This window comes from Ascaphus truei, chromosome 19, assembly GCF_040206685.1.
Source record: "Ascaphus truei isolate aAscTru1 chromosome 19, aAscTru1.hap1, whole genome shotgun sequence".
NCBI classification, from domain to species: Eukaryota; Metazoa; Chordata; class Amphibia; order Anura; family Ascaphidae; genus Ascaphus; species Ascaphus truei.
Window position 1 is genome coordinate 174344 of NC_134501.1, and position 15657 is coordinate 190000.

The 15657-nt window shown below is 43.0% G+C and overlaps 1 protein-coding gene across 1 annotated transcript in view; it reads right to left on the reverse strand.

The window, feature by feature from the left end:
- PHKB (phosphorylase kinase regulatory subunit beta) overlaps positions 1 to 15657 on the reverse strand; it is a 420515-nt gene that overhangs the window by 33359 nt on the left and 371499 nt on the right. The window contains exons 29-32 of the mRNA XM_075577209.1: positions 13278 to 13412; positions 8608 to 8737; positions 4363 to 4470; positions 3218 to 3358 (exon numbers count right to left, since the gene is read on the reverse strand). Coding sequence (XP_075433324.1) covers positions 3218 to 3358; positions 4363 to 4470; positions 8608 to 8737; positions 13278 to 13412 — 514 coding nt within the window. The remainder of the gene's footprint in view (positions 1 to 3217; positions 3359 to 4362; positions 4471 to 8607; positions 8738 to 13277; positions 13413 to 15657) is intronic.

The following is a 15657-nucleotide window of genomic DNA, read 5'->3' on the forward strand; positions in this document are numbered from 1 at the left end:
GTTTCTTGCAGGAATAAAATCTCTGCCCCTTTACGTTTATAGTCACGGAATGCGACTCTTCGCTTTGCCGGGCTGTTAAACCCCTTAACGTTGTGGGATATTAACCTGAGTTCCTTACTCATTGATGCATGTAGGTCGACGTGTCTGCCCAGAACTTTTCTTGTCTCGGGCGGCTGGGCCGTTTCCAAAGCCTCCTCTCTGCCTTGTACCGTTGCACCTCTCTCTCTCACCTACGGAGACACAGAAGGGGGTACACACACGAGGGAACACCGGGGGACACAAAAACAAAAACAACACACAGCATATTTTATCACATAGTGACTCTCGCCGTCTTGGCGAAGAAGCCTTCTCGCCGAGGTCATCGCCTTTGGGTGCCCGAACTATCCTCCTGCAGTCCGGGAGTATCTTGGGGGTGTTGCCGGCATCCCCCAGAGTCTTGCCCCAAAGGACTTCACTAGGGTCTTGGAGAACCACCCTCCTCCTCCCTAGTGCGCGGCCCATGCGGATGCTGAAGCAGGTCGCCTCTGCTCACCCCTGCCTCGCTGAACACTTGTGTATACCCAGGAGTTTTTTAAGGCAAAGAAGTGGAATATTCTGCAATGGCCGAGTCAATCACCTGATCTCAACCCGACCGAGCATGCATTTCACTTGCTGAAGACAAAACTTAAGGCAGAAAGACCCACGAACAAACCTCAACTGAAGACAGCTGCAGTAAAGGCCTGGCAAAGCATCACAAAGGAGGAAACCCAGCGTTTGGTGATGTCCATGCGTTCCAGACTTCAAGCAGTCATTGCCTGCAAAGGATTCTCAACAAAGTATTAAAAATGAACATTTTATTTATGATTGTGTTAATTTCTCACCACTACCGAATAGCAATTCTGCTGGGACATTTCCACCCACACTAACAGGACTAGCGACAGAACTACAGACTTTGTACAAGCGTACTAGAGTGAAAACTCAGGATCCAGAGGCGGAAATCTGTGGAACAACTGATGACATCCTGTTGGAGATCCGGTTGGCGCTTGGGTAACATTAACCCCTGACATGCTGGTTTTTTTCATCTTTGATGTACGCATATTACTCACCTGTACTGTGTAACTGAATAATATTTCTTTTAATGCACTATGAGCGTTGTGCGCTGTGTTTTTGTGTTTTTCTCTGTCTAGTTTTAGGGGGTGTTTGAGCCACCCCTGTTTCCACGGCTGCAGACGCTCTCTTCCAAATACTTATGAGGTCACGTAATATATTTATTTCTACATAATTTCTAGCCTTACCACTTTTTTTCACTTGGTTTACAGTGGTTAATTTTGAGTTTGATTTTAGTTGCGCACTTTGTTCACCTTGTTTCAAATATATCCCTATACACTAATTCATCCTGCTGCTTCTGTCTTCTGTCACATCATCAATAAACACTAGTGACCCAGTGCCATTGTAAGCCATGCATGCCCATGCCATCACACTGCCTCCACCGTGTTTTACAGATGATGATGTGATATGCTTCGGATCATGAGCCGTTCCAAGCCTTCTCCATACTTTTTTCTTCCCATCATTCTGGTACAGGTTGACCTTAGTTTCATCTGTCCAAAGAATGCTGTTCCAGAACTGGGCTGGCTTTTTTAGATATTGTTTGGCAAAGTCTAATCTGGCCTTTCTATTCTTGAGGCTTATGAATGGTTTGCACCTTGTGGTGAACCCTCTGTATTTGCTCTCGTGAAGTCTTCTCTTTATGGTAGACTTGGATAATGATATGCCTACCTCCTGGAGAGTGTTCTTCACTTGGCTGGATGTTGTGAAGGGGTTTTTCTTTACCATGGAAAGGATCCTACGATCATCCACCACTGTTTTCTTCCGTGGACGTCCAGGCCTTATTGTGTTGCAGAGCTCACCAGTGCGTTCTTTTTTTCTCAGAATGTACCAATCTGTTGATTTGGCTACTCCTAATGTTCCTGCTATCTCTCTGATGGATTTTCTTTTTTTTGCAGCCTAAGGATGCCCTGTATCACTTCCATTGGGAGCTCCTTTGACCGCATGTTGTGGGTTCACAGCAACAGCTTCCAAATGCTAATGCCACACCTGGAATCAACTTCAGACCTTTTACCTGGGAGGGATAGGGAGAGGGAGAAGGGAGATATCCAACAAAATAGTGCGGTGCATGTCCTATAGATATCAACAATCCAAAGTAGTCAACCCCAAAAGAGCAAACAAAGGACAGCACCCAATGATAAGATGCAAACAATAAACCTGTATTCAGATGGTATACAGCACAAAAAAGTCCAATGTTTCCGTCAAGGAAAGACCTTCCTCAGGGTAGTGCTGACACACACGTCACTACGGGTATGGCACAAAAATACTGCTGTGCTTCAGAGTTTAAAAGTGCTCAGGGAATATGACATCTATGTTTCTTGATAAAGTACTTACAGTATGAAATGCATAGGAGAGCCGCGTAACTTCTATTTTTTAAACATATTCTAATAAAGTAAGTTTTTTTCTCTGGACCCTTTCTCCTGGTTGTGCACTGCATTTCCCAATTTTTTTGTTAATTTGGATACATTATGTATGAAGGATCAGGGGGCTTGGAGATGGTGATGGGTGATACAAGAGTGGAAGCCATTTAGCTACAGTTAAAAAAGGTCCTTCCAGATGTTGATTCCTGTAACCATCAGCTGTAACATTAGTGAAGCACTTAAGAGTATATTATGCGTTGGTAAGGGCTATGTGTTTACAAATTCAGTACATATGTAGTTACTTGCAAAATAAAGGTGAGACATTAGAGAAGCCTACAATGCATTAGATATTGTCTAAATGCAGAGAGTAATATAGTGTCATCCTGTTTTTAGAAGCAGTACATATAATTAAATGAAAGAGGCTTTGAAAGATAAGACAAAAATGTCCACCCAGTCAGCCATCTTTTATAATCATCATAACCCAAAATCTACAGATGAGATTTTAAATGTGTGTTCTTGAGTAATGTGGACATTTCTACCATGCTCAAGTATCTTATCTGCAATAGACTTTGCTTACCTTTTAAAACATACACTTGTGATATTATTGTTACCATTCACACAGATCTGATACTACACATTAAAACTACATGTCGCCACATAGACAGTGCCTAAATCTAATTTTATGTGCTCCAGTATATTTGTTCTGAGTTGTATCAAATTACTTGGCAGGAGATACAGTGACCTTGAAAGGACGATTCTTCGATATGACTCACCTGTTTTTCAGCTCCTTGGAGTCTGCTCTGGGCTTTCTGAAAATCATTAAATGCTTCTTTCACAAGTTTGTCCAAATCAACTTTATCTTGAAATTCCAACTCTGGGTTTCTCTCCAGGATAATGGACACAACCATTAGCAACTGTAACAAGAAGAAAACAGCTCTGAATTAAATAAATAACCTAGAATACAAGTGGCTGCTGGACAAAAACGAAACAAGTCGTATCCCACATGAAACAGATAGGTTAGCAAAATCTTAAGAGGTTAGAGACTAGGTGTCTGCCACACATTGAAAAGAAAAGCCCTAAAAGGTTAATGCCAAACATTATTTATTCTAAAAATTATTCTGTACTATAAAGAATAGGAACATGAAAAGTACTAATATTTACAAGTTCAATTGCAGTGTTGAAAATGTAATGACTAAAACTGAGGGGGCAATGTAGATACAGTATACCTGTAAATAAAGACTACGGCACCATATTTGCAACACCTGCAAATAAGCGGATGTATGAAAAGTGCTGCTTGTATAGTTGGTTCACAAGTAAATTAAGATGGAAACTGATATTTATGACATGTATTGAGTACAGGTACGTTTCTATATAGACCTACAGTAGAGTTTACAAACAGGATTTTATGAGTAATCAATATATCTGCAGATATAGGTCTAATCTATGTATGGGATTAGAACAGCTCATTTGAATGTGCGTTTCACTGGTTTACTTGGGTAAGAACTTCACAGCAACAATGATGCCATTGTTGGGGAGGCAGTGTTAGAATCCAGGTGTAGTATTAGTATCAGAGTGTAGAATGGGGTCCATAGTCTGAATCAGTATCTAGGATTTCTTAGTACCTCTCGCTATCCGCATTTTCTTGTCTGTCTTCGAGAATTATTTACTACAGCGTCCTAGCTGCAAAACGGGGGCAAAAACAGTGCAATATATTTGCACCAGATATATCAAAGGAAAACAATCCACTTGCTTTCAATAAGAGTTCTCTTTGCAGAACTGGAGCAAAACCATAAAAAAATAAAAATAAACAGCAACATATTTATTAGTCGAGAGACTTCAGTAAACAGACCTCTTTGATTCTGCGCTATTAACATATACAGTGAAATACAGAACACGACGCTGCTTTAATGTAAAGCACCTCAACAATGATTTGCCGATACTCTGGCTGATCAATATTTTGCAGCATGTCTTCCACTAGCAGGGAAAAATTCATCTCGTACATCGTCATGTCAGACAGAGTTGGTTGCTGTAGATATACAAGATAAGTCATCATTAAAACAAAACAAAGCAATGCACCTCAATCAGTACTGTACATCTATACACACTACATGCTTTTGTATGGCTTCATTGGTGCAGCTTATTAGAAGCCTTCTAGAAAAATGGACTTTAACAAATAAAATTCAACACTTCCATAAGAAACTGCAGATATTCTTCCTTTTTTTTAAAGGTGATTCAACTTCTTAGCAATTTTTTTTACTGAAATCCATCATGAAAGCGGTCCAAAGGGGATTAAAAAAAGGGATTAAAAAAAACCGGAATAAATTAAAACGCAATACCCATTTATTTATTTATTCCACTTGAAGCTAGAGGAGTTAAGGAAATTAAAGAATCTATTTGTCCTTTTTTTCTTAAGCCTTTCTCTGACAGAGGGGCCTGCAACACACACACACACACACACACACACACACACACACACACACACACACACACACACACACACACACACACACACACACACACACACACACCTGTACCGTGTTAGCCGAGCTTAATAAACAAAAACGAATAGACTATACCGTTCTGTGGCTGACGCAATGCTTTTATTTGTGCGCACTTTCAAAATATTGTATTGTATTGTATGTCTTTATTTATATAGCGCCATTAATGTACATAGCGCTTCACAGTAGTAATACATGGGGTAATCAAATAAATAACAGATAATATAAATAACAGATCATGGGAATAAGTGCTTTAGACATAAAAGTAACATTTCGGAAGAGGAGTCCCTGCCCCGAGGAGCTTACAGTCTAATTGGTAGGTAGAACGTACAGAGACAGTAGGAGGGAGTTCAGGTAAGTGCGTCTGCAGGGGGCCAAGCTTTATGTATCGTGTTCAGAATATCCACAGTGCTATTCATATGCTTCTTTAAGCAAGTGTGTCTTAAGGTGGGTCTTAAAGGTGGATAGAGAGGGTGCTAGTCGGGTACTGAGGGGAAGGGCATTCCAGAGGTGTGGGGCAGTCAGTGAAAAAGGTTTAAGGCGGGAGAGGGCTTTAGATAAAAAGGGGGTAGAAAGAAGACATCCTTGAGCAGAACGCAAGAGTCGGGGTGGTGCATAGCGAGAAATTAGGGCTGAGATGTAAGGAGGGGCAGAAGAGTGTAAAGCTTTAAAAGTGAGGAGAAGAATGGAATGTGAGATGCGGGATTTGATCGGAAGCCAGGAGAGGGTTTTCATGAGGGGAGATGCTGAGACAGATCTAGGAAAGAGTAGTGATTCTGGCAGCAGCGTTTAGGATAGATTGTAGGGGAGACAGGTGAGAGGCAGGAAGGCCGGACAGCAGGAGGTTACAGTAATCAAGACGGGAGAGAATGAGGGCCTGAGTCAGAGTTTTAGCAGTTGAGCAACAGAGGAAAGGGCGTATCTTTGTTATATTGCGGAGGAAAAAGCGACAAGTTTTAGAAATGTTTTGAATGTGAGGGGCGAATGTGAGAGAGGAGTCGAGTGTGACCCCTAGGCAGCGTGCTTGGGCTACTGGGTGAATGATCATAGTTCCAACAGTAATGTGGAAGGAGGTAGTAGGGCCAGGTTTGGGAGGAAGTATGAGGAGCTCTGTTTTAGCCATGTTGAGTTTAAGGCGGCGGAGGGCCATCCAGGATGATATAGCAGAGAGACATTCAGAAACTTTGGTTTGTACAGCAGGTGTAAGGACAGGTGTTGAAAAGTATATTTGTGTGTCGTCGGCATAGAGGTGATATTTAAACCCAAAAGATGTTATTAGGTCACCTAGAGAGAGTGTGTACAGAGAAAAGAGAAGAGGTCCCAGGAAAAAGCCCTGGGGTACCCCCACAGAGAGATCAATAGAGGAGGAGGAGGTGTTAGCAGAAGAGACACTGAAAGTACGATGGGAGAGGTAGGATGAGATCCAGGATAGAGCTTTGTTCCGAATACCTAGAGTATGGAGAATGTGGAAGAGAAGAGGGTGGTCCACTGTGTCAAATGCTGCAGAGAGGTCGAGTAATATGAGCAGAGTGTAATGACCTCTGTCTTTGGCAGCATGGAGGTCGTCAGTTATTTTAGTGAGGGCTGTTTCGGTGGAGTGAGCAGAGCGGAAGCCAGATTGTAGAGGGTCTAGGAGAGAATAGGTGTTGAGAAAATGGAGCAAGCGAGAGAATACAAGACGTTCAAGGAGTTTAGAGGCAAAAGGCAGGAGGGAGACAGGTCGATAGTTAGAAAGACAGGTAGGGTCAAGCTTGTTGTTCTTGAGTAATGGTATGACTGTTGCATGTTTGAAGGAGGATGGAAAGGTTCCAGAGCAGAGGGAGGAGTTAAAAATGTGTGTGAGCGTAGGGATTATAGTAGGAGCTAGAGGTTTTAGGAGATGGGAGGGAATGGGGTCAAGAGGGCAAGTGGTAGAGGGAGAGGAGGCGATCAACAGTGACACATCCTCCTCTGAGACAGTGGAAAAAGAGTCAAGGAAGGCAGGAGGAGAGTTAGGAAGAGGTGTACGATGGGAGGAAGAAACAGAGGGGATGTTCTGCCGTATGGATTCCACCTTTTCCACCTATACTGCTCTTCTTCCTGCGGTGTTACAATGGATAAAGCAAGAAAGGGTTCAACTTAAAAACAGTGTATGTGTGTGTGTGTGTGTATATGTATATACACTGTGTGCATGTATGTATGTATGTATGTATGGATGTATGTGTGTGTATAATAAAAAATATATATATACACACACACACACACACACACACATATATATATATATATACAGTGTTCGACAAACCTATACATTTGCATGCCCCGGGCGAGTGGATTTAACATCGTGGCGAGCTCCTATTGGCCCAAGAAGCACACGTGTGGTACTAGGTGGTGATTTGTCGACCACTGTGTATATATATTATATATATATAGACAGCAGGGCCACGCTTTTTGGCGATCCGCCGATATGGCGCCACCATGTTGAAACCTAAGTTGCGCATGCGCAGAACTGGCGGGTGTGCCCGATGCACATGCGCAGACCGTAGTTTGCACACGCAGACCATGGGTCGCGCATGCGCTGAATGACAGAAAATGCCGGTTTGCGCATGCAAAGAACTGAAAATCGCAGGATCCACTTTCCGGCGATTTTCACTACACTACCCGGGGCCTACTGCACCGACACACTTTATTCGAGCAAATACCCAGTATGTACCTGGCAGATACCTGGAATGCGCCGCTCCTCACCTCTGACAAGCCCCGTTGCGTTTGCCTTCCCAGCCTGGGTTCATGCCTGGCTGACGGGCGGCTGATCTGTTAAATGATAATGATTAGGATTTAATAGGCTGCAATGCTTCGCGTGTCTACCAGATGGCATAAATTCATGAATTGTAATGCAGTATATATATATATATATATATACTGTGCAGTATTGCAGCCAGCGGGAATAAAATGCTTCAATCCCTGCCTGGAAAATAACCCAATGCACTCGGGCAGAAAACAGTCACAAACCTCAATACACCCGGGTATACCCGAATTCGTGGGACTAGCCGAGCTCGAATAAAGTGTGTCGCCAGTGTATATATATATATATATATATATATATATATATATATATATACATATACACACACACACACACACACACACACACACACACACACACACACACACACACACACACACACACACACATTGCAGGCCTCTCCTGTATAGGAATAAATAAACGACTATTGTATATGTACCACAATTGCTACACGAGGACATACAACGTGGTACTTCCCATGCCTGTGGCATCTAAGCCTCTGGTTATTGTCAGATTTCAGTAACACAAAATAGGCCAATGAAAACCAATCACAATATTCACAATTACAACTGAAAAGGTGTAAATTGTAATAGCCAAACCCAAGGGGGAGAATGTAAGTAACAATACTTTGGTACATCTGTGTAGAAGCAGTGTTTGTTTTGTAGAAAAGCCAATAGTGTGTAATAAATTGGACAATGGATAAGTATGTCTATAGACCTGTGGTTTCTAAATTGAATTCAAGCATTCTGTTTGCAAACACATGTGAATGATCTCAACATGCACTTGGACTTCCCAAAAGGCTAAGTTAAAATGAATGTTGGATAGGCAGAAACTTGCAGAGAAGCTCTTCTGAACGTAGGTACTTTATGTTTCACTGATTTACCTGGGGTAAGAACTTGCCAGCAACTATAATCCCATTGGATGTCCTCTCCAGGATCTGCCACACTCTGTCATAGAAGCCAGCTGGGGTTCGGTTTAGAGACCCATCTATTTGCCTTCTGTGCAGCCAACATCTAAGGAGGGAAATGGTTAGGCAATTAAATCAAACACAAACAGGGCAAGAGAGTTGGGATCAACAATTGACCTGAATATGCAACAGACAATAACTGTCTCATCACAAAAGAGATTCGATCAAAAATCCCCCAGAACATGTGGTTACTATAGAAACAGTAAAAGTATACTCTTGTTTATATATGGACATTATTAATCCACATGTTTTCCTTGTTTTGGCTGAATTAATGACATTGCCAACATTATATAAAAAGATAAACAATTACTAGATAAGATCAGAATGATATTTATTGTTCACAGGAAACCACCATTTTTAAGGGTGTTCATTTTTTTAATACAAATTTAATAACTTAATCAAAACGGTATATAAAATTAAAAAAAGACCACATACAGTATGGCAAACCGCTAAGGCAATGAAGGGGTTAACCACCCATGCCAGGTTTATTGTGGGTAGCGGGGGTGGGTGAAGGGGGTATTTGGCCCTTGGTGGGTGTTTAGGGCTTGCGGGGGTTTGCGGGTGGACTTAACCCTTTCATTAGAAACAGGATAGTGGTCAGCGCAAGCTGTCAATCTCAAAGGTAAGAGAGACAATAGTATATACAAATGGTTAGTGCATGTATTAATTACACAATGTGTTTGCAGGGGGGGTTAGGGTCCGACTGCGGGACCGGTGACAGGGAATCTGGCCGGAAGTTCCTGAAACCTGACAAAGCATTAATTTGCGAAACGCGTAGTTCCCTGCCGGTGCTCGTAGTCTTTTGGACCCAGACGGCTGCCGTACTTCCGACCAGATTCCCTGTCACCGGTCCCGCAGTCGGACGCGCCCGCGGGAGCTCACCGGGAAGGAGTGGATCTGTCGGATCGATCTGCTGCTGCACTGGACTTTTATGCTGTGTGAGTGCTCTATGTTTTTATGTGTTCTTTACATAATAAATCTTTTTGGCTTATGCTAATTCAGGCTCTGCCCATTTTCCACATTTGGGTATCTGGGAGAGGAGCCACTCACTCACTACACCTACTTTGGTGAAATACTGTGAAGACGGGACTGACTATATCTACCATCCTTAATCAGACTGACATCCCAAAGACTATCACTCTGAGGGAAGGGGCTCACACAAGGCCGTGTGAGTTGTTTATATTTATTGCTCAAATATTCATCTGCATCCCACCTTTCCCCCCCCGCCTCCCTCCTCCCTCCCCCCCTGCGAACACATTGTGTAATTAATACATGCACTAACCATTTGTATATACTATTGTCTCTCTTACCTTTAAGATTGACAGCTTGCGCTGACCCCTATCCTGTTTCTACTGCCGTTGTAAGAAGATTCTGGGTTTCATCTTCTTTTTGGTCAAGCTGCAGAGACTGCGACAAGGGCTAGTATATTTTTTGTATTTTACTAGCTTACCTGTGTTACATTCATACACGTCATACCAGTTAGGGAGCGCCCCAGCTTTGTTTTTGTTTTATTAACCCCTTCATTACCTTAACTGTTAATACCACTACGGTAATGAAGGGGTTAACCCCTTCCGCTACCCACCCGCAAGGCCTAAACACAATAAAAAAACTACACACCTCCTAGGCTAGGCCCTCAATAAACATTTTATATATATATATGGTGGTGTATTTTTTATATATATATATATATATATATATATATATATATATATATATATATATATATATATATATATATATATATATATAAAATACACCACCAACCCCCTGTGCCCCCAACAACACCTATACCCCCCTAACTTACAGTACATATAAGTAATTTTTTGGATGCACAGCAATGATATTATAGGCCGGCGGTGACCCTCGGGTGTTCCCGGCAGGTGTCCGGGGCTCCCCGCTTGCCTGCAGTATCAATTCTGTGCCCCAAAAAAATAATTTAAAAACACATAATTACTTATAAATAAATACACCCCCTCGCTCCCCTCCCCCCCTAACACATACAGTATAGTATAGCCGCTATGGTAATGAAGCAGCATTAATGTATTTTTAATAATATTGTGCGGGAACAGGGGGTCTCCTGAGCTGAACCGCATTGATTTCTGGCTCAGTGAACCCCTGCTTCCAGAGGTACAGGCATCGAGCGCCAGTGTCGCCGCCATCTTTATAGCGGCCACGTCGCGCCTTGGACGCTATAAAGATGGCGGCAACACTGGCACCCGATGCCCCATACTGGGGCCTGTAACTCGGGAAGCAGGGGGTCCCTGAGCCAGAACTCAATGCAGTTCAGCTCAGGAGACCCCCTTGCTCCCGTACACTATTATTAAAACTACATTAATGCTGTTTCATTACCATAGCGGATAGCCGCTACGGTAATGAGTTATTCTTTATTGTTGTGTGTGTTTTACTCGTAGTGTAGATGTGCAGGGGGTCTCCGGAGCACAACCGCGTTGGTTTTAGGTCTGGGGACCCCCTGCTTCCAGAGATACGGTATCCCTCTGCTTTGTTTACATCCTGCGGTCACGTGATCGGGGCATGTAAATGCAGAGGGATACCGGCACCCCACAACGGGGCCTGTATCTCAGGAAGCAGGGGGTCCCCGGACCTAAAACCAACGCGGTTCAGCTCCGGAGACCCCCTGCACATCTACACTATTAATAAAACATTTTTTTAACAAATATGTATTTTTGGTCGAGGTTTGCGCAGAGAGAGGGGAATCTCTCTCTGCTGCAGGCTGATCTCGGCAGGGGAGGCCTTATGCACATGTTATCGGCAGGCAGAGCATCTCGCCACCGGACCCGCAATGTTTTCAAATGTTGCTATCGCAGGGATTCGGCCATTCCTGCATACTGCGAGGGCAACACGCAAAAAACATTGCGAGTTCAAACCCCTGCAGAGAGTGCTTTTTCGGCACTTACTGCATCGAGCCCCAAGTCTTAATGCAAAACAATATAGTAAGTTTAGCATTCGTCAGCTTTAAGTTCACCCATGGAGACTTTGATCCCACTGCTTCACAATACGCGATCAACTGTTCCATTAGCGAGGAGCTTGGAGTTGCCATAGGAAAAAAAACTGATCTTTGCAAAGCGTTTGTCATTACTTTAATTTGTATGCTGAACTGCGTTCTTCATGAATGCATATTTAATGATGTAAAGAATGCGTTAAAGTTCCAAAAATAAAAGTTTGCAAATAAAGTTAGTACTGTGTCCTCCTTACAGAAATGGCAAGAAAGGTGCCAAAGAAGGCCAGAACATTGCAATTAAAGAAGCAGTCCAAGCCTTTTTTTCCGTCTTCATTTATTTAATACAGAATTGAAGCACTATGTCTCTGGAGCTCAAGCCCATTTCAGCTTGGGGGATCACCTGCTTCCGAAGGTACTTACCTCCATAGGGGGCCCGGGTACCGACTCCAAGGTTCACTATACCGTATGGCTGCTTTTCAAAGCTTCCGAGCCCTGCGGGCCAATAGGAAGCTGTGATGTTATCCGATGCGGCTTCCTATTGGCTCATGTGACCGGGGACTTTAAACTGTACGAGATACCAGCACCAGATACATCTTGGATTGCTTCTTTAAAGCAGCAATGACCGCAGAAACCTACATGGAGTGTAACTACTATAATAACTATGTATATAGTGCTATTCTCCTAATGGGACTCAAAGCGCTTCACAGTTACACAAAGGGAAAAAGTAGAAAACATTTAAGGTTATAAAAGAGACCAAACACAAGGAGAGATGCAATAGAGTATGCAACGGTACTGTAACTATTACATGCCGGCATGTTGTGGTTCATTGATTAAATGCCTGGGGAAAAAGGATGGTCTGAGCCTGTTTTTATAGATTCCCAGAGAGGTGGCCTCTCGAACTATATGAGGCAGACTGTTCCAGAGAGTGGGAGCAGTGCTGATCCTTGCACTATTTGTATGTTGTGTGTAAATATATATCACCACAAGTCACTTCTCTAATATGAAACAGGTTAAAAATGTGTATCTAACAAGGGAAAGATGACAGATTTAACATGAATGGGGTCAATATTGCAAAACCAAGGACAGCTGAATCGAGGGACTCCATTACGTCCAATCACCTGTGATCAATGCGTTACTCTGTTTGAACAGTTGCTACTGGAGCTGCAAAGCTCTGCTTGTTTAAGATGCATGCAAATTACTTTATGAATGAGTAGAAACTGGTGGCACTGGATCCAAAGTAGAAAACGAGTTTAATGTAGCATCAAACCAACACAAATAAAAAATGAATCTGACATGTTCACCGCTGTAGCTGGTGCTTTTATTTGAACTTATCTTTGGTGCTGCCTAGAGTGGGACCTTCGGTTTTGGTTTCTTCCTTGCCCGCCCTATTTCTGGTTTGGGTTCCCAGCAGAACAGACATTACCCAGAGTCTTATCATCCATTTCACAAAAGGGTTATGTAGTCTCTTTTTGTATATTGACACAACTAGGATTTATGTAGCACCATTGTTTTGAGATTTGTTCTCTCTAAATTTTCCATACTTTAAGAATGAGCAGATAAGTTAAGTAAAACCCGGAGCGCTGGCTAATCCATTACACTATGTAGATAGACAGTTGGCGCGTCTTACCTCCCTTGTTGCTGTGGCTGAAGTATATCCAAGAGAAGCTGTTTGACTTCGCTTGGAGACAGCTGGTACAAGTCCCGTGCTGGCAGGTCCACACTGCGTATCTTTAATTCATACCTCATAGCATGGATAATCCATCTGAAGAGTAGAGGAAGATGCTTTCAGGAGAGTAATCAAAGGTTAGAAGGCATTACTACCTTCTACGCCAGTAGCACCTTCTGTATCCTCCCATCCTACACCGCTTCCCAACTCTCCTCCTGCCTTCCTTAATTCTTTTTCTGCTGTCACAGAGGAGGATGTGTTGATGCTGATCGCCTCCTCTCCCTTTATCACCTGCCCTCTTGACACCATTCCCTCCCATCTCCTAAAACCTCTTGCTCCTACTATAATCCCTACGCTCACACACATTTTAACTCATCCTTCTACTCTGGTACCTCTCCTTCTTCATTCAAACAAACAAACAACAGTAATACCATTTCTCAAAACAGCAAGCTTCACTCTACCTGTCTTTCTAACTACAGCTGAACCCCGTTATAACGCGGTCCTTGGGGTCCACAACCAGAGACGCGTTAACATTTCACAGGCATCTAGAGCTCTCTCCTCTCTTCAAAGGGCTGTGTCCACATGCTCTTCTCTCTGCAGCTGTCAGCTATCGTGCGCGGTGTCATTTTTTTTTTAAACATTCAATTCAATGCTTTATTGACAACCGAACACATACACACCACGTGGGAATTGAACATTAATAAATTTTGTATAATACACATGCAGGGATCGAACTCAGGACCTGCAACATACTGATACCAATGCCTTACCTCTTATCAAGCACATGACAGCAGCAGAGAGGAGAGCATGTGGACAGCTGGAGAAGGGAGAGCACGTGGACACAGCCCTATGAAGTGAGGAGAGAGATCTAGATGCCGGTAAGTCCTCACGTGGCAAAATGGAGGTTTTCAAATTGGGAGCCATGCGTTATAAGCGGATTCACATTGTAGCGGATCGTGCTATAATGGTGTTGAGCTGTATTGGCTTGTTGACCTTACATCTGCTGTACAGACTAAAGTTTCTGAATGTCTCTCTGCTATATCATCCTGGATGGCCCTCCGCCGAATTAAACTGAACATGTCAGAAATAGTACTCCTCATATGTCCTCTCAAACCTGGCCCTACAACCTACTCCCTCATAACTGTTTAAAGAACTATCATTTACCCAGTAGCACAAGCACGCTGCCTAGGGGTCACACACAACTCCTCTCTCACATTCTCTTCTCACATTCAAAAGGTAGCTAAAACCTGTAATTTTGTCCTCCGCAATATCACAAAGATACGCCCTTTTCTCTGTTGCTCGACTGAAAAAACTCTGACACAGAACCTCATTCTCTCCCATCTCGATTACTATAACCTCCAGATTTCCGGCCTTCCTGCCTCTCACCTGTCTTTCCTACAATCTATCCTAAATGCTGCTGCCAGAATCACTCTACTCTTTCCGAAATATGTCTCAGCATCTCCCCTCCTGAAATCCCTCTCCTGGCTTCCAATCAAATCCCGTATCACACACTAAATTCTCCACCTCACTTTTAAAGCTTTACACTCTTCTGCTCCTCCTTACATCTTAGCCCTAATTTCTCACTATACACCATCCCGACTCTTGCATTCTGTTCCAGGATGTCTTCTCTCTACCCCTTTTGTATCTAAAACCTTACTCTTCTGTATGCGTTGCGCCCCCCGCCCCACCCCAGAAAATCTCGAGCCCCCCAGTTTGCGCACCCCTGTCATAGACTATGCATGCTCCAAGTGTACATTAACGCATGTGCACACGGTAAATATACGCATGCGTAAACTACACTTTTAAGAAATTCATTATTGTTTATTAATAGTGTAAAATAAATAATTGCAAAATTTTTTTACACAATTCAAAACGTCAAATTGACAGCCAGAAGAAGATGTCGATGGAAGTCTAAAACAATTATAATTTGGAAGCCTTTTAATACTGTTGAGACACTTTTATACTATATTTTTTATCTTAGTGGGCACATAGAGATATACTATATACGTTATTCTACTTTAATACAAAGCAAAACATTGCAAATGCAAAGTGACTCTTTTCTTCTGTAATACAGTATGACAGAATTCAGTGTTCACAGTGGTGGGGCTGGGGGATTTGGCCACACTATCGACTAGATCCGAGGTGGGCAACACTATCGCCATTCGCCACTTGTGGCGAATTGGCAGGCTAACTGTGGCGAATTTAATATTTATCTTGTTTAGCCCTACCTTCCCCCTCCAAGAACTCCGTTCTGTGTCCTGCACAGCCTAGTTGTGCAGACCCCATGCGGAGAAGTACTCCACTGTCAATCTGCCTCTCTCACCTTCACGGCGCCGCATCA